Consider the following 13,617-nt stretch of genomic DNA (forward strand, 5'->3'; position numbering starts at 1 on the left):
CAGCGCTTAATATTTACTTAAAACTTACTAAAAGCACATGAAACAGAATATTCAGAAATGTTTTATGACGTTTAAACAAGCTGACTTGACTATCCACGAAAAAACATACGATAGTCTGGGAAAAAGCTTAAAAATTCATCAAAAATATACTTACATTTCTTCGCACCCTGGTATTAGGTTTTTTAGTTCCTAATTAGCCCACTTATTCTAATTTTAACTTTATACAAAACCACTACAAAATCTTGAAGAAAGCCAACTAAATACCATAACTTCAACATGATGCCTTTTAAATTAAAAATTAATTAACCCAACAATTTACCTTTTCAAAACGAGCGAAGCATGCAACTTTTAAAATTTTAATTTAAGTTATACGGATATTAATTCATCTAATCTGCTTGTTTGAATCTCATTGAATGGATATTCCAACACCGACGAGCGACGACGCGACGTTGTCGTATAGTTGAGGGTAAGATAAATTTCTTATCCTTACACAAGAAGCTATACAAGGTATAAAGAAAATCTTCTCCTTGCAAAAAGATGTCGGTGTCGCTGTCGGATGGCGTTGCGTGCTGACAGTCGCCTCTTCGACAAAAATTTATATAGATATTATAGCTTAGCTACCTCCTTGTCCTTATACGCGAAGGAGTTCAAGTTCGTGTTTTGATTAACTTTATCCTTTATTAAGATAAATCTACACAAGGTTGGATTAAGTCAGACGACGAAGGGGTCTTTTAGTATGAGCAAAATTCATTAGTTTAGAAATTTTAGATGTGCCCTTTTTTTTATTCGTAGAGCTGTTTATTAGAATTCATATATGGAGGAAACTTTACAAGTTCGTATAAGAAACGCACAGTTGGTATTTATGCTTTTAAGGTTGATCCCAAAAAATTGATATATATAAATATTATATATATATATACGACCTATTGATTCAAAAAGAGGCTAATAAATTGCCGCCCAATGTGAGGACATAGATACGTATAGAATTTTCTCATTTCATTGAAAATTTAAACTCATTTTACGAAACTCATGCACATTGTTGTGTTTATTATTCGTGATATGTTGAAACTTCAATTGAAACTGATTTAAAAAACTTACAAGTCAATACAAAAAGACAAACACACATTTTCTGACAATCTTCAACTTTGTTAAATATTTTTCATTTTATTGAAAGATTGATTTCCATTTGATTAGTAATTCAAAATATTTTTTCTTGAAAAAAATAAGTGTGCTTTAAAATTTTAATACACTTCTTTTTGTTTGGTAAATTTGATTACTTGAACTATCTTAATTCAACATCTGCTCACCTCCATAACACCATTGTTGCTTCAGTAGAAACATACATTTCACTTTAGGGCATTCATTATGTTGAAATAAGAAATCTAATTTAGTTTTGAGAATGCAAAATTTTATGTATGCAAATGCCCCGAGGAAGTTGCATGAATACTACTGATTTTCTTTATTACCAAAAAACACTTTTTTAATTATGACTTTTGTGATAAAATTGTAATTTAGTTTGACTTCTTTTTATATTTTGGATTATATGATTTCGACCCTCCTGGCTTTAATATAAATGCAGTTCAACTCCCTAACGTAAAAATGTTCGAAATAATAAGGCAAACTTGTTTTTTTTGTAATGCTTCAAAAGGATACCGCCCATGTAACAATTATTTCGTTTTAAAGGTTTCTTAGGAACTCATGAACCGTTTAGGTAATATTTGGTGGTCAAAAATGTTAAAAGATAACACTTTTAAACGAAATTAAATACAATATGACAATTAATATATTTTAAATAACCACATAACAAAAATATTTAAAAAATTCAAACTAAACAAAAAAAAACAAACAAAATTTAAAAATAACCGCCTGAATGATTATCAAAAAAAAATTTTGAAAAATTGATGTTTTTTGAGAAACAAATTACATTTTTTTTACTTATTTTTTTTACTTATTTTGCAAGTACTATTTTATATCTTAAATTATAGGAAATATTTTTAAACAGACTCTTTGGATGCAGGACCTAGATCGTGCGATCCAGTTGTGCAATTTAATTTTAAAATTTTACAGTTTGATCAGAACTTATTTATGGTAGAAAAAAAACTATTTGATGCAAATAATATTATTTAAAAAAAACTTAACCATTAAATAAACGTAGCAGATGAGACCAATTTTTGACGAATACAGCAATAAAGCGTCAGATATTCTCTTGAAATGTGTTATTCGTCTCTAATCTAAGTTTACAAGTGACTTAACATGATCTTGGTGGCAACGCCATAGGCCAACGACGTTAGATAATGCTTACCACAAGTTTCCTTCAACAAAATGATGCGTTGCCCGAATTTGCACGATTTGAAAACATTATTCAGGAGTAAGGCTTTTCACTATAAAATGTCAGCGAACATAAAAACAGAAACAGAAACAGCTGTCAAAAAGACGGACTTTGAAAAAAGTTTTGCGAGATTTAAAACCGCGCGTCTAAGACACCAGTAATTTAGACATTGGCTGTTTTTTTATTTGAAAAGATTAAACAAATGTTATTTGATTTTTTTCCAAAAGCATCAATTACTTATAACATTGTAATGTGTAAAAATTTAAATGCACGACTGGGTCACTTAAATTACTCTGTTTACAAAAAGTTTGTCTTTAAAATATTAAATCACATTTATTTAATTTAAAAAACAAAATTCATCATAGCATTTTTAAATTAAGTTTTTATAAAGAAGTTTTTTGAGATTAAGTTAAAAAATGTTAAGCATGCAGTTTTTTAGAAATTATTAACATAGGTACGTTTTACATTTTCTATGGCAAAATATTGACCCGTTCTTAAGAATTTTAAAAATTATTTTATTAGTACTTGAGAAAACTCTGAAACAAAAAAAAACTGTTTATTGGGGGCATTCGTTTTTAGCAATAAAAAAAAAGTTTTTGTTGAAAGAACCAAAGTTAAACAAAAATTAAAGAAAATTTTATAAAAATCGGTTTGTTTTTGAGAAAATTAGAATGTTCGACTTTGGACTTTTGTATTTGTACTATTGTTATATTAAAAAACTATTTATGTATATTCACTTAAAACGGTTATTTCCAAGCTTGAACTTAATCAACCCCATTGTTTCGGATGTAGGTGTAGGGCGTGGACAGACAGTCAGACATACAAATATGTTATGACATGGTAATGACATGTTTGATTGAAATCTGGAGTTCGTTATTTTCTACGAATGCAAAATTTGCTACATACTTCTAATGTCGCATAATACCATAATACTATTTTTTACATATTTACGTCAAAACGTACGAAAATGCACTTCATCGATTAACAATTAATTTCATTTTATAAGAATAAACTATTCTTGTAGTAATTTGGAGCCCTAACCTGTTCGTCATTTTGTTAAATTTTTTCATTGAATACACTACTGTAGCCGTATTTAATTTTCCGTCAAAGAATTTCTTAAGTTATAATTAAGTTTTCTTCTATACTTTAGGTTTCTCATTTTCTTATTTTATTTTATTATATAAGACAGAATTAATAGCTAAGGTATACAGAAGGTGGATATAGATATATTACTTCTATATAATATGCATAAGTACTTGAAACAAGCTAAGATAAATTTGTCTCTTATGATCTTAAAATTTAGTTATACAAAAGAATTTCGTGACATTTTTTTTCCTAGGAATGTTACTCACTTAATTAGGTTCATTACATTAGCATTATTGTGCGTGTCAGACCAACCATAATTGATGTGGTATACGTTTTACAAGTAAGTACTCACAAAATATACAAAAAAAAAAACATTCCAAAAAGCAAGAAACACCACACCCATCCCCAGATCCAGCACCAGCTCAGGAAAAGGTATAAAGATATATGAATCAATAAAATTCCCATTTAAAATGTGAAGAAAAACATGAAAAATATATATTTCCCAGGAGAAACACTGCGCGTGATTTGATTGTTTGCAACACGATTTTTATTTTGCATTAATCAAATTAATTCAATTGTACTTTGTCATACACGTGTTATATTAATGTTTGTATTTTCTGAAGGAAATAAGGAAACAAAAATATTTGAATTTGTTTTTTAACAAAACGCAGAATGATTTAATCTATATTTAAAAATAAAATTAAAGAATTTAAACAAAAGTTTTGTATCCATTACCACCAAAAGTTTTTCTTCTTCACAAAAATGTAATAACAGAACATATTGTTTAAGTTTGCGTCTTTCTTAAAATGTAAAATATGAGATTAAAAACATTTAGAACTTGCTTCCATTTCATGAACTTCATGAGAATCTTTTCTGTAGATTTAAATACAAAAACATGATTTTTCGTTTCTAAAATGTTGACCCTAATTAACTGATTCAGAACGTTAGCCGCAAAATGTACCTTAAGGATAGCCTTACTTTAAACCTTAAGGAGGCTTTATTGTATACAAAATCATGTATAATAAAAAAGGAAAATAACACAACAGCCCAAGCAACATCATTTTTCATTCCTTTTAATAAACAGAATGAAAGAAAGAACATTTATACTCCTTAAAGGATTTTTTTCCTTACAAGGAAAAACTCAACACATAAAAGATTCAGCAAAGAGCTTAGATTATTTTTAATTGAATATTTCAACAAATTTTTTTATAATTACGTAAATGATACGCATTCATAAATAATAAAAATAAACTAACATAATATAATTTTTTATTTTATATTCAGATCACGATAACTGATGAAAACTAAAATATAATAATAATCCTCAAGTATGGACAAACAAAATACATTTTTGGAAACAGAATCAGAGAGAGCAGAAGAGAAAGAAGATGAAGGAGAAGTTTGTGAAGATAATCAAACTTCTTTGTCACCCGCATCGGCATCAATGTCGTTGCCAATTATTGAAGGGAATAAAAATTCAGAGACCAGAGCATCGACGTCATCTTTGATTACACCTTTGTCAATGCAAAGGAAAAAAGGACGTCTTCAACGCTCCCATCGATTGCCAACGGACAATGTGTCAATAACATCATATTCCGCTTGGGAGGCATTGATTAAGGAGAGTTTTGGTCAAGTGGCTTGGCCTGTGAAAATTACTTCGTGGGAATTGGTTGACGACCGCGTTAAAGCTGTACCAACAAGGTGAGTTTTTGTTCTTTGGGATCATCGAGATTTTTAAGAACTCTTATTTAATTTAACTTTGATACTGATATCCTACATTATTTTTATATTTTTTAATAATGAGCGTTATTGAAAAAAAATACTTAATCATGAGAAAGGAGTGGTTTAACTTATTTTTATTATTTTTAAAATTTTTAAACATCAACTGATGCAATTTCAAACAGTATCTTAAAGCTTAAGATATTCTCATAACCAAACCAAAATAATGTACATATTTATCGTTATTCAAAAATGATATACATACTTCAATTATTTTTTAAATTTATAAAAAAATTGCTGAAATTTTTTTTAAGAACGGAAATTCTTTAATTGTTTTGTATTCGAAATTTGTAGAAAAAGGAAAATCATATACCTAAATGGAGAGAAATGATTTTTGAACAACGATCATGCCTGCTGTACGGCAGTTTGTGGAAAAAGTTCTTTAGACTTGAATGGATTGTTGGTGAAAAAATCGGCGTTAGGCCTTTTCACTAAAACCATAACGCCCAAATCCTAAAATTTGATAAATCCCAAAATTGGTCACAAAGCAATTTTGAATTTGGGTTTTTTGACATAGGCGTTGGGCTTGGTGACATTATTTGGACATTTAGTTGACCTAATTCTTAAAATGACATGTGGCTCAAAAAGTGAACCGTCGTAAAAAATATCACTAAGAAGACGTCAGAAGGCCCAAATAAAATGTGTCGGGTCACCCAAACCTTGGCCCTTATTATGAATTACGAAACGAACGGCAGAAAAAACGAAAATCGAAGAAACGAAAGTCATGGTGAAGAGCGATTATAAGATACGAAAATAGAAAGCAAAAAAAGTTGCCAGGCAAAAACGAAAAATGATAATTTTTTAAAGGAGCAACTAACTTCACTCCTATTAACAAATGTCAAAATATAAATAGTCGAGGAAGTTTCAAAAATAAATGTAATTTGCATAAATTCTATAAAATGTTTTTTCACTGCGAATATTTTCTTGAAAGCGAAGATAAATCCCAAACTAACGAAGAAGAGGAAATGCGTATAAAAAGAAGAGTTTTAAGAGATTCATCGAACCCAATGAGCCTTCCAAGTTCAACATAAGTAAAGTGAAATCCTTTCCATCTAGTATTAAAAAAAACTTCTTAAATATTTGCCAGGTTCAAGTTTCTTTATCGTTTGAACGTTTATTATTTACTCACATTTTTTTGCGCACTTAACAAAACAAAAACCAACCAAACAAAAACAAAAAAATAAATGACATTTGACATCTACCCCCAAAACGAAAGCTGAACGAGAGCTGAAGGCACTCGTAAATAAAAATACGAGTATCGTCATTTTTACGATTCTCGTTTTTCTTAATGGCAATTTGACGATTTAGTGTCACTACAATCGTTTTTTTTAATTGCAATTTAACTAATAAGCGTTATTTTGAACGAGTTTCGTTTTTCATAATAACCCCCCTTATTTAAATATGTTATAGCGCCCAAAAGATTTAAAGTGGTTGGGCTCTAGGACTTGTATAATCAGTGAGGTATGTATAAGGAGGCGATCAAATTTTAAACCCAAAATGTCTTAGAGGCCAAAATAAACAAAAATCTTGTCACAATTTCTAATTGTTGACATATTTTGGGCGATATGCCAATGGGCCTTATGACACTTAAAATTCTTTAGGCAATATGACTTTGATTTTGGGCTATGTGCCATTTTTTTATGAAATGTTTTTCCACGATAGAGCCATTTTTGGGAAATATGAAATTTTTAATATTTTGAATGCTTCTCTTTTTTGGCATTTCATAAAACCAAAAATGTTGTAACACCCCTTTGGGTATATTCTCCATATCGTTTAACAATAAAATTTTAATAAAATTGGTTTGTGCGCTATAACATTTGTAATTTGGGTAAAAAGACCTATCGGCTAAAATGTATGTTTTCTTATAAATTGCATTTCCATCTGCGTAGTTACGTTGACAAACAAAATTTTAGCACAAAGTTGTGTTTCTTTTTCTTTCGCAATTTAAAAAAGGAACTTGTATTGGGAGCACCATTTACAACTAATATCACCTGAATTTAAGTTATTGGAATTAATTAAATCAATTGATAGGATTTAGTTATAAAACTCAAATATGAACAGAAAATGGTATTGCTTTCAAACAGAATTAATTCCACTTAGAATGGGATTCTTGATATCTAATAAAGGATACAAATTGGTTTTCGACTCAAACGTCTTGAAAAGAAACATTTTTAGAAAAATGCTATTGAAATCTTTAAATTGGTTTAACATTTCGCTTATCTCCGACGAAAAATATTATAGCTTAAACTTTAATTATTGATTTTTTAGTTTAAGATGTTCCTGTAAATAACAATTTGATTTATTCCAAGAAATATAATTTTAAATCCAATTTCAAGAGTAAGTTTTCAGTGTGTGTTGCATGACGGTTCTATTCTTTAACATACAATTTTTTGCAAAATGTTGATTGAAAATAATATCATATTCGCTGTAAATATCATTGTAGACTCACTCCGATATGACACACCTTAAGGATCAAGTACTAAAAATATCACTTTAAAATTCTTAAAGCCACGACAAGGAATAAATATGCAAATAGAAACAGGTTACCTACAAACTTGTTCCTATTCTCAATAATCGTTTTTTATTCCGAAGTCTAATTTGAATCTAAAATTTTATTTATTTTACGAATCAATAACTTGAAATTCGTTCCAGATTATGATGACAATAATTCAACTAAGAAGACTTTAAATGTGTTCAAATTTGAGAATGATTAATCGATTGCAATTTGCAATTGAGTTTAGGAAAACAAACTGGTAGCTGTGTACAACATCTGCAAGAATAAACGAATGGAATTTATATTCTTGCAAACTTTGTCTTTAAAAGAAAAAGACATATTTGAAAAGCTAATGCCTTCACCGTAATCAAGCATACACCAGCTGTTGGTTGAAAAATTTCCTGACATATTTTACACATGATTGACCTATTTTCAATAAAATTTTAAATATAATTAATCGAAACTTCTCCTTAACGTTACCATAGTTCAAATTAAATTGTTAGTTATTAAAATTTTGTATTACCTTATTAAATGTTTAATTTACATATATTTTCCTTTTAAATTTAATAAAAACAAAAGAGGCTGGGTTGCAACCTATACTTATAACTTCCAATCACGTCTGTTGATTTCTTAAAACTTTAACAAAATGTGCGTAACAATATTTTGTGCCAGATAAATAATTGTAAGTCAATATATTTCTTAGTTCCCTTATAACTTGAATCGAAAACCAAATCTTATCAGTTTTTTTTATTGTTTTCAAAGGTTTTGTTTAAAAAAATTTCAATCATTCTTAAAAATTAACAAAAACTAACCAACAATATCTTGCATATTATAATAGTAAGATTTCAAAATCTGTTTTTGTCGACGAGATCTTTAGGGGAAAACCAGTCTTAGTAGCATTTCTTGAAAACTTGTATTTCTTATATTAACAAATGCAGATTGGAATTTTAAAAGAACAACTTCATTTATTCTCGAGATATTGAGAATCGAACATCATAATTTTTTTGAAAAAACTAACTGTCAGATTTTTATAAAAAAAGAACTGAATGTCGAACACTAGTTTCTATGAAACTAGTTTGAAGCCAATGGGGCATATTCATAGATGTTTGCTAAGCGCTTGCTGAGTATCCGTTAATCAAGTCCAGAGTTTAGGCTATTTGTAAATAAATTTAAACCTTAGTTTAGGGCTTAATCTTTGGTATAACCATAAACAACATGTTTAAGTTGTTATTATCACAGCCACATGTCATATTTGATTTTTGTTTGTGAATTGAAAAGCTCAACAAATTCTATCAAATAAAAAGAGGCTGGGATGCGAACCACACTGATAACTTATCATCTCGTCTGTAGATTTGTCTATAATATGTAATCGTATCAATTTTTACCAAATTTGCGTACTATTTTTTGTAGATTTTATTTTTTATAAAAAAAACGGACTGTTGGATTTTTATATACAAATTACTGAATATCGAAAACAATATTTTCTGTGAAATAAAATAAGTTTGAAGCCAATTTTTAAATTTTTGAAAAGCTTCTTGAGTCGAAAGTAAATTTTTACAAAGTTTAAGTATTGTTGTTTTTAGAGTTTTATTTTTTGTAAAAAAACTGTCAATTCGATTTTTTTTTAATTTTATCGAATGTTGAAAATAATATTTCTTATAAGATGAAATTAGTTTGAAGCCAATTTTTCAAATTTTTGAAGAGATATTTGAGTCGAAAATCAATTTTTACCAACTTGTATACATTTTTTTTCGAAGTTTTTATTTTATGTAAAAAACTGTCAGTTCGATTTTTCTCAAAATTTGTCCTAATGTTGAAAACAATATTTCTTCTAAGTAAAAATTAATAAGAAACTATTATCTCAAATTTTTGAAAAGATATTTGAGTCGAAAATCAAGGTTTTTATTGATTGATTGGCAATTGAAGAAGATATGGATTTCTCAGAGGAGTTTCAGTTATTTGGTGATCTTCAAAACATGCCATTTGAATTAAGCGACAAGAATTTTTAGGAATGATATCGTTTTTAATATTATTACATCCAATTTGAGGAATGACAGCACAAAATAACAAGTTTTAAACATGGGCACGACCAACGAATGAACGAACATTCGTCGATTTTGACATTTCTTTCACATGAGAGTTTTTAATTCGTCGCGAATAAAGTTTGACTTTAACACTTGTTTTTTTTTTGTGCTTATCATTATTGTGTTTTGTTTTGAAAACAACCGATTGAGAAAATGCGGTCGAAGCTATATTTGTTTTAAAAAGAGTTATTGGTGTCCTCGTTAATAAACAAACAAGAAAAAGATTTCATGTGCATCCATTTCATAAAAATCGGAAAATTGAAGGAGAATATATTTCCTTAATAAAACTGCCATTCACAACCGAAACCAAAACAAGAATGATTTTTGTAGGTTAAGTATGCGTGATTATTTTATTCGTTGCGAGTGTGGATAATGTGGAACGCGAATAAAGTTTGACAGTTCGTATCGACCACATTTTTTTTGCGACGAATAAATTTGTTTTCTTAAATTTATTAATATACTAGCTTTTTACCCGCGGCTTCGCCCGCAGTGGAGAAATTAAATAAGTATGATAGATAAAGGGTAAAGGTATAATAATAGAAATGAGTCAATATAATAAATACATTTTATTGCTTGGCTGAGATCAACAATTTTTGAAAATTACTACAGACAATGAAGTTTCAACACCTTAATATATGCTTATTGAAATGCAACAACAAATGTTAAAATATATTTCACCGTAACAAAATAATTCTGAATTCTAAATAAAGAAGAGTCTACCACTGCAGAGTCTATTTTACGTAAAACTTGATGGAAAACATGATTTTGCTTTGAAAGTAATTGAGGGACTAATTCTGCCACTTGATGTTGCAGTGCTATGAAATCATAATCTAGCTCTCGTGCAATGTCATTATCAAAAATAAACACATTGTCTCTTCGAGGGCTGGACATTCCTAAATCATCTAATTTTTGTCCAACCATCGTAAAAACCTTGTTTTCGATTATAATTAGCCTTTTATTGTAGACATGTTCATTGAAAGTAATGTCTGTGTGTACTTGCTGCAGTTGATGTAAAATATCTTCAGCCATGGTTTCTTTTTACTTATTTCAAAGAGTTTAAGGGTTAGAAGGACTGCAAGAAGATAAAAGCGTAGCGTAAAGTTCCCTGATTTTATCTGGCGATCGGCATTGTACAGCTTTCTCCATAGTTTCATCCCAATGATTGTCATTTTCTAACAGTCGCCGAGCTTCACATGCTTCTCGGTAGGTTTGACATTCCTGACAATTGACAATTTTAAGTTCTGTAAAGCTAATTGGACCTCTAACATAATGCAACAACATGCGCAGACAAAAGCATTCAAAATTCGTAACATGTCGGTAATACAGTGGGTTGGTATTACAGTATTCAGGGTTGAAACTTCATTACTATGATGCTAGATGGCGTTGAAGTAGCTAAATTTGACTATATTTTTACAAACAATTTTCTTATTTTTCGTACTTTTTTTAATTTTTTTTTAATAAAAAGTATCCTTTGTTACTTCTAATACCTTCAAGAGTGTATGTGCAAAGTTTCATGATGATCGGTTAAGTAGTTTTTGCGCGAAAGCGTAACAAACAAACTTACATTCGCATTTGTAATATTATAATATAATATTATAAGTAATAAGTAGTATGAAGTATGATGATATTGAAAAGTAAAAGTATGCATCATAAATCAAATAGAAACTATATTGCAATCGTTTTATTTAGAATTTGTGTGGAAATTTGTCTTCAAACGTATACAAACTCACATTTTGTAATTTATTCGCCGTTCGTTGGTCGCGCTCATGTGAATACTTCTTAACAGTATGTTTTTGCTTTGACCTGTCATTTGAAATATGATTGTAGTAGAATACAACCTTATCCTGGAGTTTTACTAAACACATCAGGATAATTGACAATGAATAAGAGCTGTGTTTATTTAATCAACAAGCCTTAAACTATCGATCAGGAAATCACGATTTCAGTAATTCTCTATGAATACGCCCCAATATCTTTAATTTTTAAAAACATATTTAAGTCGAAAATCAATTTTTCAACTTTAAGCAATGGTTTTTGTTTTTTGAAAAAAAACTGTCTATTGAATTATTTTAAAAATTTTACCAGAAGTCAAAGCCAGTTTTCTTTTAAATAATAATAACAAAAAGTGAAAAAAAATGAATTATTTTCTAAAAACAGAAGAATTTAATTGACTAGTTTATTTTTCGTTTTCAAAAAAAATAATGTTGTAATGGTTTTTGTAATTATTTAAATTGAGTCTAAAATCCTTTGCAATTTTTGCCGGATTTAAAAACATAATTTCTTTTTGACTTAAACTAAATTTTAGAATAACAATTTTGCACAAATTCAGAGAAAATCAAAGTATTTCGATATTTGATGAAAATTAATAAATAAATTAATTTAGTTGGATTAATTTTTAAAATTCTGAAAGTTGAGCAATTTTCCATTTTTTCAATGTTGATGCAAATACAAATTTAAAAATCTTTCTCTCAAGAACGCAAGTTAAATTTTCCCTGATTTTAATTAAAATTATCCACAATTATTATACAAACCAACCGATTATGCTATGTAAATAAGTTACATCATCTTAATAATTATTATTATAGTTTCCAATGTAATCATCATCAAATTATATAAAAGTTATTAAACAGAGAAAAAAGAAACAAATTCTCGTAATAATGATGACTGAGGTTATTTATTAATTACACATCAGTTACTTTCTTCTAAGTTGTTTGTATAATCGTTGGGAAAAGTAGTGTTTATTTATTTTTAATTTGTTTCCATTTTGCTGTAAGCTATAAACTTTTTAATTAAAAAATAGTAAAAATCAAAGCTAGAGCATCATATAATTAGAATTCCATCTATCTTCTACTCGTATATCTATACTGCTCCACCTGGAAGGTCTTTTTATGTATTCGTTGTCATCAGAAAGAATGTTTACTTAGAGTCTTAACTCTGCAGGATCTGCATCCTTCCGGCATACATCATATGACAATGAAGTTTAGTATGAACATACCTATGCGAGTATATCTCCCCATAGGTATACAAATACAAAATTTAATATCAGCCTCCACAGAAAATCACTCCCTTTCAACCCATCTAAACGACCGACCTCTATATATACGTAATATAGCTCACCTGCAAAGGTTTATTCACATAAACGATAAACAGGGACTGTGGAGGATACAAATTTACCTATGTTGCCTCGTCGTCGGTCGTAGCATTGGACAAGTCTATATCGATTTTGCTTACAACTATTCCTCATAGAGCACTGCCTCAATGGCCTATTGACAGTGGGATATCACAAAATTATGTTACCAACTTGTTTATTATTATTACGGCAGTTATCGGGGAGGGACTGAAAATTTGTGTAATTACATATTTCTCTATGATTTCAACCCTGCTTGGGATACTGATGCTTATAGCCTTGACTTGATTTGAATAAGGCAGAATATTATTAACATAAGAAGACTACAACAATGACAGTGATGAATTATGACGTAATAAGTAGCAATGGTGAGAAGAAGAAGAACATCCATGAAACAAGTTAATTGCCTAACAGCTGTTGGTAAAAGGTGAGAAACAAATTTGTCTCCTTAAGTACCATTAATTTCTCGGAGGCGAAAACATATAGAAAAACATCAACTTAATTAAATTTTACATCGTTGTTTACTGAACACTTAGCTTTTGAAAATATGTTAATGTAAAATTCGGTGTACAAACGACTTCATGAATAAATTTATAGTTTTAAGGGCTTATTTTTATTGAACATTATTTTGAAATGCAAACATATAGATATATATATTGTGCTTCATTAAAATAGTATTGACTTCCGCAAAATATCCACCGAGATTTGATGTCGAATA

At 28.9% G+C, this 13,617-nt stretch overlaps 1 protein-coding gene across 1 annotated transcript in view; it reads left to right on the plus strand.

The window, feature by feature from the left end:
• LOC129946013 (GTPase-activating Rap/Ran-GAP domain-like protein 3) overlaps positions 1-13,617 on the plus strand; it is a 110,363-nt gene that overhangs the window by 30,470 nt on the left and 66,276 nt on the right. Inside the window, exon 2 of the mRNA XM_056056018.1 lies at positions 4,700-5,116. Within this exon, the coding sequence (XP_055911993.1) occupies positions 4,746-5,116 (371 nt within the window). The 5' untranslated portion in view covers positions 4,700-4,745. The remainder of the gene's footprint in view (positions 1-4,699; positions 5,117-13,617) is intronic.

This window comes from Eupeodes corollae, chromosome 2 (genome assembly GCF_945859685.1).
Source record: "Eupeodes corollae chromosome 2, idEupCoro1.1, whole genome shotgun sequence".
Taxonomy (NCBI): domain Eukaryota; kingdom Metazoa; phylum Arthropoda; class Insecta; order Diptera; family Syrphidae; genus Eupeodes; species Eupeodes corollae.